We start from the raw sequence: 13,469 nt of genomic DNA on the forward strand, positions 1-13,469 counted from the left end.
AACAGGCAAAGAGATATGTTTCTCATAAGGCAGCCTGAGAGGAAATCAGTGTTGAGCCTTCAGGGAGGGGGCACAGCCAGGTTTTGTGGGGGTCCCTCTTTGGAAAAAAGAATATGGAAATATCTTACTTTTGCAATTTTTCAGTGATGTGTGTGTGTGATCACATGAACACCTTGCTATGGTCCCTCCCAGGGCTTTGGATGGCAGATGTAAAGGGAGGGGCCCTGAAACTTAAGCTTTACTAGCTTCAGGGTAAAGCTGGCTCTGTTTCTGGGCTTTTCAGGGTAGGGACAGAAAGAAGGGCACTGGCCTCTCCTCAGGTTGGTTCTTGCTTCACGAGGGGACTGGCCTGGTTCCAGGTCCTAAAGGAAGACGTTTCTTTTCTCCTAGACCCAGAGTGTCCCTCTCCTCCAAACCATGTGGGTTGCCAGACCCTGCTGCATTTCCATTCTTTCTCTAGTTCCTTTTCTCTGTCTTAACCCCTGTCACATAGTTTCCAGGGCCTATTTCCCTAACGTGTGCACCTGCTTCTTTAGGGAGTGCTCAGTGATACTTCACATGACAATGTGCAGCCTATTTTGCCTTCCATCTGCAAATTCAAATCCCTGTCTGCACTTTGTAGAACTTTTCAGTCTCTGATGAAGTATCTCTGTGTGGGAGGTGGTGTCATTGCAGCTGCTTTACTAATAAGTGCTTTGCTCTGTGATCACTTCTCTACATCTAAGGCCAGCATTCTCCCTTCTCCCTGCCTCTTCAGGCTTCCAAGATTGCTGGATTTATCATCTCACATCAGCAGACCCATGCTGTCAGAAGCAGTTTTCTAACTGAACCCAGGGATAAGTATTTTTACATAGTTTGCTTTCACATATTTCACTAAGTGTATGAATTTATTAGCACCACCTCTCCTGGCTGAAAAGTTCTGCAGATTGCAGAGGCTGACATTCTCAGGGTGCTTCTCGGCTCTGAGTCCCTGCATCTCCAGGACCACTGAGGTCATTTCTGTCCATGTTTCATGGCAGTTCCTCCCCTTCTGCTCCCACCACCTGAAATCAGGGCCTTTTCTTTGATCTTGCCCCAGAATCACTCACGCAAGACACGTATACGTGTATCACAGACTTTTACTGAAAGACTCTACATAACAATGGAGTTGTTTTATGCCACAGCAAAACCCAGACAACTTAAAAGGTTACAAATATGATCCTTGTTTCTTACACCGCCTTTGGGAATTCCTCCCATGCCTCTTTTCTCCCCAGACTTGAGCCCCGTTACACTGATTACCACCCCTTACTCCTGCAGGAAGTTACCTCATTCAGTTTAGATTAGAAAACAACAAAGCAAGCTTTTCATCTTGTTACCCTTAGTGAGGATAAAAAACAGGGAGAAATGAAGAAAACAGACCCCCCCCCAACACACACACACATTTCAAATCTTCACCTGCCGGCTCACAGGAGCGCATGCTCAGCCGCTCTGCCTCAGACAGTCCCCAGAGACCACCCCCCCACCTCCCTCTATTTCCTTATTTCGTTTCCTCCTCTTGGATCTTAAAAGCTGTCAGAGAAAAAGCACTACTCCTGTTCTCACTTCATGTAAGTCCCTGGTTAAGAACCATTCTGAACAGCAAGACAGGAAAGAGACAGGCCTGCAGAGAACAGAGTGATGCAAGTAATCCTAGGAACTAGAAGTTTCCTTTAGGAACAAGGAAGGGGTCTCCTGTGATGGAAAGCCACACTGTAGATCCCAGGACATTTCTGTGCTGTGCACACGGTGGGCATCCTCAAAACTCTCATTACAAAAGGTGCAGCACAAAGACAGAGTGTGTGTCTAGACGTCCCTGTCCTGCAGTGGGCCCCCTGCAGTGAGCCTCTCAAGCTCTGGGCTGCCCTCACCCATGGGGCACAGCTCATACTTGGCGCCTGAAGCCTCTCTCCAGGAGGAGAAGTGATGGTGCCAGAGGCTGCAGAGGCCGTAGACAGCAGCTAGCACAGCAGCTGCTAAGCCCAGGTGCCAGCAGAAGAAGATGGTAAGGAAGGCGAGGTCCATGGGGTTCTCCGCCCGCCAGGGCTGGCCGGAGGGAGGCACGTACAGCAGCACGCTGAAGTGCAGCATCCAGTTGCTGAGCACCAGACCCATCCAGGTCTTGAGCACCCAGAGTTGGGGCTGGTCAGGGACCCAGACCTCGATGGTGAGCACCAGGCTGACCAGGAAGGTGGGCACCATGAACAGGACGTGCACGCGGATCTCCAGCGTGCCCTTGTTCTCGATGTGGGACCCCATCATCAGCACCAGCACAAAAAAGGCCAGGGCCTCGGCCGCCCGCTCCAGCTTCACGTTCTGCCGCGCCTGGCACGCCTGGCTCACGATGTCCACCACGCCGCTGAGCAGGAAGAACCCGTACATGGTGACGTGCTGCCAGTTGTCCTTGAACACGAACGGCCGCCGCGGGTCCTCCCAGTCCACCATCCTCAGCCGGCTTACTCCGAGAGGGTAGAAGAACTCGGGGAAGATGCCTATCAGGCTGATGACTATCTTCACCACTCCTTCCACAGGGAACAGCTGCCACCACCTGTGCCCTCGCTTCTCCCTTGGGGGCAGAGGGGGTCTGAGGAATCTCTGTCCCCGTAGCAGGGCCAAGGACGTCAGCACCGAGTAGTAGAGTGAGTAGAAGAGGAAGAATGACCCTGGGAGCAGGTGTCCCTCGAGGGTTCCCATGGTCTCTGTGTGTGTCCGGGGACCACCAGGGCGACAGCTGGGGATGAGCAGTAACCTCACAGATGCTCCTCACAAGCAAGAGTGGCTGCTTCTGAGCGGTGGGGAGATCTTCCTGGTGGAGCCCCGCCCTTGCCTTCCATGCAGGGAAAGGCGCCGGAAGCATCTGAGTCACTCCTGGGTGGGATCTTTTCCAGCCCTGTGATGTGATGGTGTGCACCGCACCTCACTGTGTTCCTTACTTGGGTGCTAGCCCTGGGATTTCAACCTCTGCCCCTTACTGCAGGCACTGCTTTGCCTTTTCTCCCATGGCCTCCACTCTACCCCTCCTCAAGTAGGGAGGAAGGAGGGAGTTAAGTGCCCCAGCAAAGAGGGGTGGTGGTTGATTCTCTTCTATTAACTGTCAGTGCCAGACATGTTACATAATGTTTTCTCATTTAAATCCCTCAACAACTCTATGATGGAGTTATTGCTAAACAAATTTTACAGGTGCCATTAAGGCTCAGAGTGGGGAAGAGACATGCACGAGGTCCCAGCTAGCAGCCAGCACAGTAGAGCCAGGAGGGGGACCAGGTCTACTCATCTGTCTACAAAGTCCTGAGTTTGTAAAGGTAGCAAAATGGCTGAATCTCATCTCTAACACTTGCAAATCACATGCAAGTTACTTTGTCTTCTTGAGCTTTGGCTTCCTGATCTGTGGAATGGGAATCATAATTACTTCATAGGTTTGTGAAGGATTAAATACAGACATACCTCATTTGATTGCACTTTGTTTTATTGAGCTTTGTGGATACTGTGTTTTTTGGGGGGAGGGGTTTGTTTTTGTTTTAGTTTATGTTTACAAATCGAAAGCTTGTGGCAACCCTGTATCAAGCAAGTCTACTGGCACCATTTTTCTAACAGTATTTGCTCACTTTGTGCCTCTGTGCCACGTTTCGGTAATTCTCATAATCTTTCAAACTTTTTCCTTATTTTGTATATTTGTTATGGTGATCTGTGATCAGTGTGATCTTTGATGTTACTATTGTAATTGTTTTTGCATTTTTTTTAGCAACAAAGTATTTTAAAATTAGGGTATGATTTTTTTTTTAGACATAAAGCTTTTTATTGCACACTTAATAGACTACAGTATACTATAAACATAATTTTGAAATGCACTGGGAAACCAAAAGATTTGTGACTTGCTTTATGGCAGTATTTGCTTTATTGCAGTGATGTGGAACTGAACCTGCAGTATCTCTGAGGCCTGCCTGTAGAATATGTATGTAGAGTGTCTGATACGTAGGAAATACTCAAAACATGATGCTGATTATTAGTAATTTTACTATTGTTAATTACTAACATTCCTTGCTAAACTCCTATGATGCTGAAGTTGTTCGAGTATTTCTATGAATGATACCGAAGCAGGAATCGTAAAGGAAAAAAAATGAAAGACTTGATTATATTTTAAAATTGTGAAGTTTTTATTAATAGAAATTAAACATTGTAATTAATAATTTATTTCTGTATTAAAATTAATGTTATAAAACAAATTTCAGAAGAAAAACAAACTGTAAAATTTTACTCTGAATGCAACAAAGTATTAGTCTTCTTATAGTATAAAGATCTCTTACAATCAAAAAACTGAAAATGAACAGCTCCGTAGGAAAATGGGCAAAGGATATAAAGTGGCTATTCATCTAAGAAAAGCTATAAATGTTTAAGAAACCTATGCAATCCAAGATAATGACTCTCACTGATAAGCAAATGAATAATAATAAAATCAACATGATACCTGTTATGGACTGAAAGTTTTAGTGGGCTAGACAGTGGCCACTGGAGCCTTGGGGATGGGGCTACCTGGAGCTGTGGGTAAGTAACCTGCCAAGTAGAGGCACAGAGCTGGGGAGGTGAGGGCAGAATGTTACAGACTGAATCTTTGTGTTCCCTTTAAATTCATATGTTGAAGCACTAACCCCTCAAAGGGGTAGCTGGAGGTGGGGTCTTTGGGAGGCAATTAGTTTTAGATGAGGTCATGTGGCTCGGGTCCCCATGGTGGGATTCATGTCCTTACAAGAAGAAAGAGACCAGAACTCTCTCTCTGCCATGAGAGAACACAGAGAGAAGGTGGTATTCTGAAAACAAGGAATTAGGTCTTTGCCAGGAGCTGAATTGGCTGGCACCTTGGTTTTGGACTTCCCAGACTCCAGAACTGGAGAAATAAGTACCTGCTGTTTCGACTACTCGGTCTGTGGTGTTTTTGTTATGGTGGCTGAAGCTGACTAATACCTTGACCCATTGGTTATTTAAGACTGTGCTGTTTCATTTCGACAAATCTGTGAATTTTCCAATTTTCCTTCTGTTGTGATTTCTAACTTCATCCCATTGTGGTTGGAGAAGACATGTGGTATGATAGCTGTCTTTTACAGTTCTGAGACTTGACTTGTGACCTAACACATGGTCTGTCCTGCGGAATGTTCCATGCGCACTGGAGAAGAATGTGATTCTGTTCTTGTTGGATAGTGTCCATACATGTTTGTTTTCAGGTGGAGGCCAGTGTAAGGGAAGACCTTCCAACCGACACAGGTTGCAGCACATGCAGATTTATTATTGCCTCGTGGACCCAGAGGTAGTAAATTTCATGGAGACCATATCAAGTCCGGGTGGAAGAATCACAGTGAAGACTCTAATTTTGGAGCAAAACCATGACCATGTGGGCAAGCGACCATCCATCCTCATTCTGAGAAACTGCTCTTAGTGTGTATTGGGCTCTTCTGGAGACTGAACACTCTCCATATCAGACACCAGGTAACCAAGTGATCTGAGTTTTTTCTAAGTCTGAAGTCAGGCATGCATGACAGCGCTCCACTATCAAACAGCTATGGTACAATAAGGCCAGGCTCGAGCATGACCTGAAAGCACAAATAAGTGATGTGAATGTGTTCCTCACATTTCCAGCATGCTTCCTCCTCCCTCTCCTCCCTCAGCCAACACCGAGGGCCACGTGTAGGGCTGTCAGTGACTACTTGATGAGGGGGACACTTTCAAGCTTGGTTCCAGATGGCACTATCAGGAAAGCACCAAGCAGTGCTGTAGTCCCACTCCAGAGGGTCCTAAAGATCAACAGAGCAAAGAAACATCTCCAGGGAGCAGAACTTTGAACAGAGCATTTTTTATTTTTTAATTTTCTTCTTTTTCTGGAATGTCTCAAAGACCATTCAAATCCTGGGTAGTGGTTAATATCTGGTCATATGATCAATAACCTAGAAGAAATAAAATTAGAGGATTTATGACAAAAAAGTTTGGGGAAGAGTTAATAGCTCCAACTCTCAGAATGGACCCAGGATGTGTGTGTCTCATGTGAATGCTCAGCAAAATACTCTCACGGTGAAGGTGTTCAGTAACCAGGGACCAGGACAGCCCACTCTGTGGATGGCGTTCCGCTACCTTCCCCTCCACTCCAGTGTATGCTCAGTGGGCTCATGTACCGTGTGGCCATGGTGGCTGGGGTGGAGCTTATCTGTGGCCTTAACAATACAGATTTCGCCTCACAGAAGATGATGTATTTCCTTCTACTCCTCAATATTAATTAAGAAAAGTGGTAAAGAATGATAAATAATAAGCCAAGAAAATGCTAAGTCTGCTGCACTAGTGAATGGCTATAAAAAGTATTTTTTCCCATCCTAGCAACACTAGACCCTGAAGGTTCACAGTTTTAGCATCAAAGGGGAGAATATACCCATCCAGGAACTTGTTGATGATTTCATTGAACAGGAAGCTGAGGCAGTCACATGGATGTTTCAGGCTCCTCAAGGCACAAGGCAGACAGGCAAAAAAGGAGGCATATGGTGTTTGCTGTTGCAAGTGATTCTGATTAAAACAGGGATGTAGAATTGCTGCTACACAAGGAGACGGGGAGGAGGGATGCGGATGAAACTCAGGTGCTTCACTAGGTTGCCTTCCAGTGGTAGTTAAAGGAAGATACTTGGTAGGTGAGACCACCAAAGGCTCTTTGATTCATTTATTCATTCAACTGTGCATACTGCTAATGCCAGGTCCTGATGATACGATACTGAAGAGAGACAAGAAACAAATAAATACACAAGTAAACAAGAAAAATGGTAAAAGATGATAAAGGATAAGCTCTCTCCCCTCAAAAAAAAAAATAAAGCTATTGCAATAGTGAGTGACTCATTCACATGAAGCCATCAAAGAAATAACATTTAGACCAAGATCAAATTGGCATTAAGGTCCAGCCTTTCAATATTCGACAACGTTTGGGTCACTCTATCATATAAAGACCAAAGGAAGAGACGAATGAAAGCAAAGACCCAAGTAAACCCATCTCCCCACTGACAATGTATGCTACTTCCAATCTTTCCAGTAATTTGTGTCTCCTTCCAACTAGAATCAGATTTTTGTTTTTACCATCAAGAACCTTGATAGGGGCACTCCAGGTAGTAAGGCCATAGGTAATTTGTCTTTCCTTTTTCTGCATTTTACAATGAGCAAGTATTTTTGTGTTCAGAAACCATCTGAAAATTTGAAATCAACGATGCCAACTATTTAAAGCATGGAGGAAAAGCTTGGATATCAAGACATCAAAATGTGGCAAGTTCTGTGAGTATATTTTAATTTTTTTAGTTTTTATTTTGTTTATTGAAGTATAGTCTGTTTACAATGTTGTGTTAATTTAAAAAATTGGAGGGGGGTAATTATGTTTGTTTAGTTATTTATTTATTTTAATGGAGGTGCTGGACCTTGTGTATGGTAAGCACAGCCCTCTGCCACTGAGCCACCCACTCCCCCCAAAATGGGGCGGATTCTGGATGGTAGCTCTAAGGCAAATATTAATTTGTGTTGAATTTTTGTTTTGTATTTTTCAACTGTTCCATGAAGCTTTATTAATTTAATTTTATGATAAAATTAGCATTAAAACCTTTGTAAGAGCTCTCTTTAGTCATCAAAACATTTCTTTATTCATGTATATTTATGTGTAAAATTATTTATAAGTATACATATGCAATACTGACAACTTTTTAAGACACCAAAAAGTACAAAGACAAATAAAAAGAGTAATATAACACAGCAAATGCCAATACAGAATGCACAAGTGTTAACATTTTGTCATGTTTGCTTCAGGGTTTAGAAAAATAAATTCAAATCTTTCCAAGTCCTTTCCCATACCTTTCTCCCTTCATAGGGAGAACCAATGTTACGAGCTTGGTGTGAAATCTTTCTTGTCATCCTGTTATTTTATATATGTTTGTGTCTATCTCTCTTTGTCTTCCTCTGTCTCTCTATCTGATCATTTTCCATGTATTTCTAGTTCTGCAGAAACAAGCAACAGAAGGAGCTATTTCTTGAACAAGGCACTGGTCATGCCTCAGTTAGAACTCATGTAAGTGAAGTTCCTTTGTAATGAAGTCAGTGCAGTCAAATAAAAAAAAAACAGTGAAGGAGGAGGGGAATTCAAGAATCATGCAGAAATACAGTTGATGGGAACCATATGTCAGGGTGGCCATGTTCCAGTAAACTGGGAGAGTGCACAGATGTGTTGGACCTGAATTCCTCTACTCCCAACTCCTATTTTGTCCATAGGGTAACTAAAGGTAAACAGGACTAACCTTTATCACTACCCCCCACACCAAAAGTAGCCATGAGTCTCCGGTGTGTCTGTCTCTCCCCGTTTCCCAAGCTGGTGGTTACTCATCGTGTGCTACTGTCTGAGTTCTAGCTCTCAAAAGGAGACAGTGCCTGATAACAATCACTTACACTTGTTGACTGATGGATTATCTTTGGCAGATGAGTTTCAGTCACTCTGACATCTCAGTCATTTTAAGCCTGTCATCTCCATTTGAAGAAGGAAAATCCTTAGCTTTGCCCACAACTAAAGGAATTTTTGACATCGGCCAGTAGGTGCTGAGATGTGTTTGCTGTGGGGAGGGGTTCCAGCCCCCACTGCATCCAACCCTGAAGTTCTGATTTATTGATCAGGGGTTGTTGGACTGGGACGTTAATGTTTTAAAAATTTCCCCTGAAGACACAAAAGGACAAATACTGTGATTCCTCTTACATGAGGTGTCTAGAGTAGTCAAACTCATAGAGACAGAAGGTAGAATGGTGGTTACCAGAGGGTGGGGAGGAGGGCGGTGGGGAGTTAGTGTTAAATGGGGACAGAGTCTCTATGGGAAGATGAAAGAGTTCTGGAGAGGGATAGTGGTGGTGGTTACACAACAGTGTGAATGTACTTAATGCCACTGAACTGTATACTTAAAAATGATTAAAATGGTACCTTTTATGTTATCTATTTTTTATCACAATTTTTTTAAAAAGTGAAAAATAACACCCCAGTGATTATAATTTGCAGTCAGGTTGAGAACCATCTTATGGTAGCTGGGGTTGCTGTTGGAAGGGCAGGTCCTGCCCTCTCGCTGGACTCGGCCCCCTACTCCCTGGAGAAGCTCAACTATTGCTGCTCCTGAGGGGGAGGTGAGATGAGGGAGAGGGCAAAGAAGTTTCACTTTTTCTTTAAGATTTGGTCTGTCTTCTGCCCAAGACTCGTCCTGGAGACCCTCTCCATGCCTCCTGCAGCACTTCTGCCTCCAATAGCAACATTTCTCTATATACAATAGTCAGGACATGGAAAGAATCTAAATGTCCATCAACAGATGTCTGGATAAAGAAGATGTGGTATATTTATACAATAGAATACTACTAAACCTTAAAAAAGAATAAAATAATACCATTTGCAGCAACTTGGATGCACCCGGAGATCGTCATTCTAAGTGAAGTAAACCAGAAAGAGAAAGAAATATACCATATGAGATCACTCATATGTGGAATCTAGAAAAAAGAAGACACTAATGAACTTATCTACAAAACAGACTCATAGACATAGTAAACAATCTTATGGTTACCAGAGGGAAAGGGAATGGGAAGGAATAAATTCGGAGTTTGAGATTTGCAAACATTACCTGGTATATATAAACTAGATAAACAAGTTTCTTCTGTATAGCACAGGGAACTATATTCAATATCTTACAGTAACCTATAATGAAAAAGAATATGAAAATGAATATGTATGACTGAAACATTACGCTGTACACCAGAAATTGACACATTGTAAACTGACTATACTTCAGTTAAACAAAACAAAACATTTCTACATAGGTGGATGGATGGTGACCTCTCTCCCTTTCCATATCTGTGGCTGGAGCCTCCTTCCTCCTCTCTTTCCAGACTTGGATGGGCTTGGTTTGCTTCAGCTCCGTAACCTGACTCAAGCAGGTATAATTCACACAGGAATGAACCATCCAGTTAACGTCAAATAGGGATGCCCACGCATGATTCTTTGTATCTCTCTAATGAAACACTGTGCTTATCTAGTTTGTGACCCAGATGCTAATGGAGCATCACCCTATCTTTTCAAATGTAGATGAAGTTAACTCAGCGTCTATCCCACACTCTGGGAAGTCCAACTTTCTGTCCAAGGCTTTTGAGCATTCCAGGGCTGAGGTTTCCCTCCCACCAGACGCTGAGTGTCTGAGTCTGTTCTAAACACATTCTGCAGCAGCGCCATTTGGTGTGTGTTTGCAGTGACCCAGAGGAGAGACTCAGTGCCTTTTCATTGATTCCCACCTCTACCCATTAGAAAGCAAAATGAAAAATGCTTGCAAAAGGCATTATCTATGCAGCAGAATTTACTACACGTGTGAGGGTGATGGTGATTGGGGATTATATCATCCCAAAGCAAAACTCCCAATATTAGGTATTACATATTTCTGCTTTTAAAAGTCCTTTAGTAATATCTTATGATTCTGTTCATATTAAGTCCCCAATCTGGCTAAACTAACTAAGGTGTTAGAAGTCAGGAGAAGGTGAACATGAGCGGGAGTGACTGGGAGGAACTGGGAGGGGCTTCTGGGATTCTGTTACATTTCTATTTCTTGATTGGATGCTGGTTACACAGGTGGTTTGGGGAAAAGTGACAGAGCTGCATTCTTGAAACTTATGCACTTGTCTGTATTTTTGTTATGCTTCAATAAAAAGTTTTACATAAAAAATAAAGAATGCAGAAGAAGCCCATGAGCAACCTGGTGTCCAGGCATGTTGCTCGACCCTCTCTCTCCATCCAGACCTTTTCCGGATCAGTAGAGGGTATTCCTCCAATCACCCAGCACACTTCCTGGGAGTCAGCTTTTGGTTTTGACCAGTTAACGGTGTTTTCGAAAAAGACCAAGAGAAATGCAGACACACAACCCTCTTGTCAAGGATGAGCCTGTGCCGGGACAGCCCCTCACATACCCTTCTTCCCAAACATCCTTGTCACAGTCGTTTCAGTGAGAACTGGAAAGACCCACTGGTCCACCCTGATTCCCCCAACTCCTCCATCTCAGCCCAATCTCTGGAATCCCCAAACCTCCAGAGAGGCCAGGAAGCCACTTTTGCACAGCGAGACAGACTGACAGACAGGTCCTGAAGCCATCCCATGAGCTCAACAGTCCCAGGAAATAAAAACATAGTTCAGAGGTTAGGAAATCAAACTGTGGCTCTCAGGACACTTGAGTTGGCCCACCTGTGGGCATCCTCAGGGGACAATTCTGAGCCTGGAAGCTCCCTCCTGAAGCAGAGCCTCTGCCCTGAGCTTCCTGGGCTCCACCTCTGGAGCCCACCAGGCATGGTGGGCTGGTCCCTGCCCTTTGATAGGAGGGGCAACCATGGTGCCAGAGGCTGCAAATGGTGCTCACAAGATAGTCCCTCAGGCTAGGTGCCATCAGAAGGTAGAGAGGAAGCTCAGGGTCCCCAGCGAATTGGGGGGCGCATTGTCCCACACAGTTGCAGCAGCTGGTAGCTGATGGGCTGTCCATGTCTTGAACACCTACACTGAAGGCCAAGGCTTTGGCCGCCCAACCCATCTTCACGTGCTGCTGTGCCGGGCTAGCCTGGTTCATTGCAGCCACCACATACTCAGCAGGAAGAATGCCAAACCCTGTAACTGGCTGCCTGTTGTGCAGTAGGACCAGCTCCTCTGCCTCCTCCTAATCCACCGTTATCATCTGCATTATCCTTGAAAACCAGAAGAGCCTAGCAAGGCTGATATTAAGGAGGAATATCTTCCCCTGCCTCTTCCGGAGGCAACTGCTGCCACCACATCTGCCTTCACACCCCTTGGTAGGACCTAGACCCAGCAGGGCAGGGACACCAGCACTGGGGAGAAGAGCCCAGGACCCTTCACAGGGAATGACTGCCCCTTCCCTCCCATCGGGAGGAGCATGATGACAGCCGAACCATTGGTGAACAGGTAGGCTCACCTCTCAGGTAGGTGTTCCCGGGGGACAGGGGCAAAGCCTCAGTAATAACCGTTTTGCTTCCTGAGCTTCCACTGCTGCCTCTGTCCTGCCCGGGCATTAAGCTAATCCGTGAGAATGCTACACGAACTGACACTTGTGTTTGTTATTACAACCGTGCTACCAGCACCCCAGGTTTCACCAGCCTGGGACGACAAGTCCAGTCTGATTAACACAAGTGTTCAAGTATTAGTGGCTCTTTGCCACCGACATTTGCAATGTCACAGAGGGTCTTAGAATCTTACAGAGTTTCTCTTCTGCGCTGAGAGAGACGATGGAGTCTCGTCCGCCAAGAGTCAGCTCTGGTTGTTGCTCTGTCAGCATGTTGCTGGCCAGGTGCAGACGTACGGCCCGTGCTGCGTGCTGGCCCTCAGCAGCCCGCCTGGGAAGCTGCGGCCAGCTGGCCTGGAGCCCTCCCGCCCTGTTTTGGCCTGCGGTGCTGCCGTCACCGTGGGGAGCCCACACTTGGTGCTGGCTGAGCTGGGTCTCTGGGGCTGGGACTCCACAGGCAATGCCCTCAATAGCTAGGAGGGGCCCTAGTCTTGCTTGGTTTAGCTCTCCGACAAGTCTCCCCAAGGAATGATGCTCTTGCCAAGTGAGACGGAAACAGCTCTTTCTCCACTGGAAAGGGGACCCCACAGGAAGATTCTTTGAGCTCTGCAGGGCTCTACTGTCCTGTGAGACCACTCTCCTAGGTCCTCCAGCTAGAATCTCTCTCTCAAGTATATACCTGCAGCTATGGGAAGCTGGGTCTAAGTCACTTGGACCCTCAGGGTTTGAGGATGAGTGGGGTTTGTAGTATGAGATGCCTTCCTCTTTTGTAGCAAATATTCTCTTCGGTGTCTCACTGTTCCTTCTTACAATGGCTCTTATCGTGGACCCCAGGGTATGCATCATCTCTGAACCCTGACTGTCAACAAAATTCAAGTTCTGTTTTTCCAGGCATACCTCACTTCCACACTGTTCAGGGGACACAGACATGTACAGGAGAGGAGGAGCTTAATGGACATACTTATTCTGTCTGCTCAGAATCTGAAGCCGCCTCCTCTATTTAAGGAATTCCACACCTGATGGACAGGTGGGAGGCAGAGCCCAGCTCCCCCACAGAAGCTGGAAATGCCAGGTTCATCCTCTGTGGCCTCCCTGGGAGTGGGTTTAGGTGCTACACACCTGCCCTGGACTCTTCCTTGGCTCTTAGTCCTCCAAATGGTTTCTTTAGTAAACCCCTTTTCTAATTAAATCTGTTAAAGATAGTTTTCATGGTTTGTCACTAAGAACCCTGCCTGAGATGAGGGGTTTCATCTCTATCTGAGCCCAGCTCCACCCTATTAGATAAAGTTATGCTTCCCTGTCTCTTTTCCTTCCTTCCTTCCCCTCCCTTTCTGCTCTCCTTCCTATTATGAGTGGGCTCTTTTCTTCTAGTCTCTCTCCCTT

At 45.4% G+C, this 13,469-nt stretch overlaps 1 protein-coding gene across 1 annotated transcript; it reads right to left on the reverse strand.

The window, feature by feature from the left end:
- Nucleotides 1-1,100: 1,100 nt before the first annotated feature.
- On the reverse strand, nt 1,101-2,823 carry LOC102531434 (transmembrane epididymal protein 1A-like). The gene has a single exon (XM_006201084.4). The coding sequence runs from the start codon at nt 2,707-2,709 to the stop codon at nt 1,822-1,824; it is 888 nt and encodes a 295-aa protein (XP_006201146.1). The 5' UTR covers nt 2,710-2,823; the 3' UTR covers nt 1,101-1,821.
- Nucleotides 2,824-13,469: the final 10,646 nt, after the last annotated feature.

The sequence above is a fragment of the Vicugna pacos genome, chromosome 1 (assembly GCF_048564905.1).
Source record: "Vicugna pacos chromosome 1, VicPac4, whole genome shotgun sequence".
Taxonomy (NCBI): domain Eukaryota; kingdom Metazoa; phylum Chordata; class Mammalia; order Artiodactyla; family Camelidae; genus Vicugna; species Vicugna pacos.

Coding starts and splice junctions, on each gene's coding strand:
- LOC102531434 (XM_006201084.4), bottom strand. CDS start 2,709: ATGGGAACCCTCGAGGGACACCTGCTCCCAGGGTCATTCTTCCTCTTC.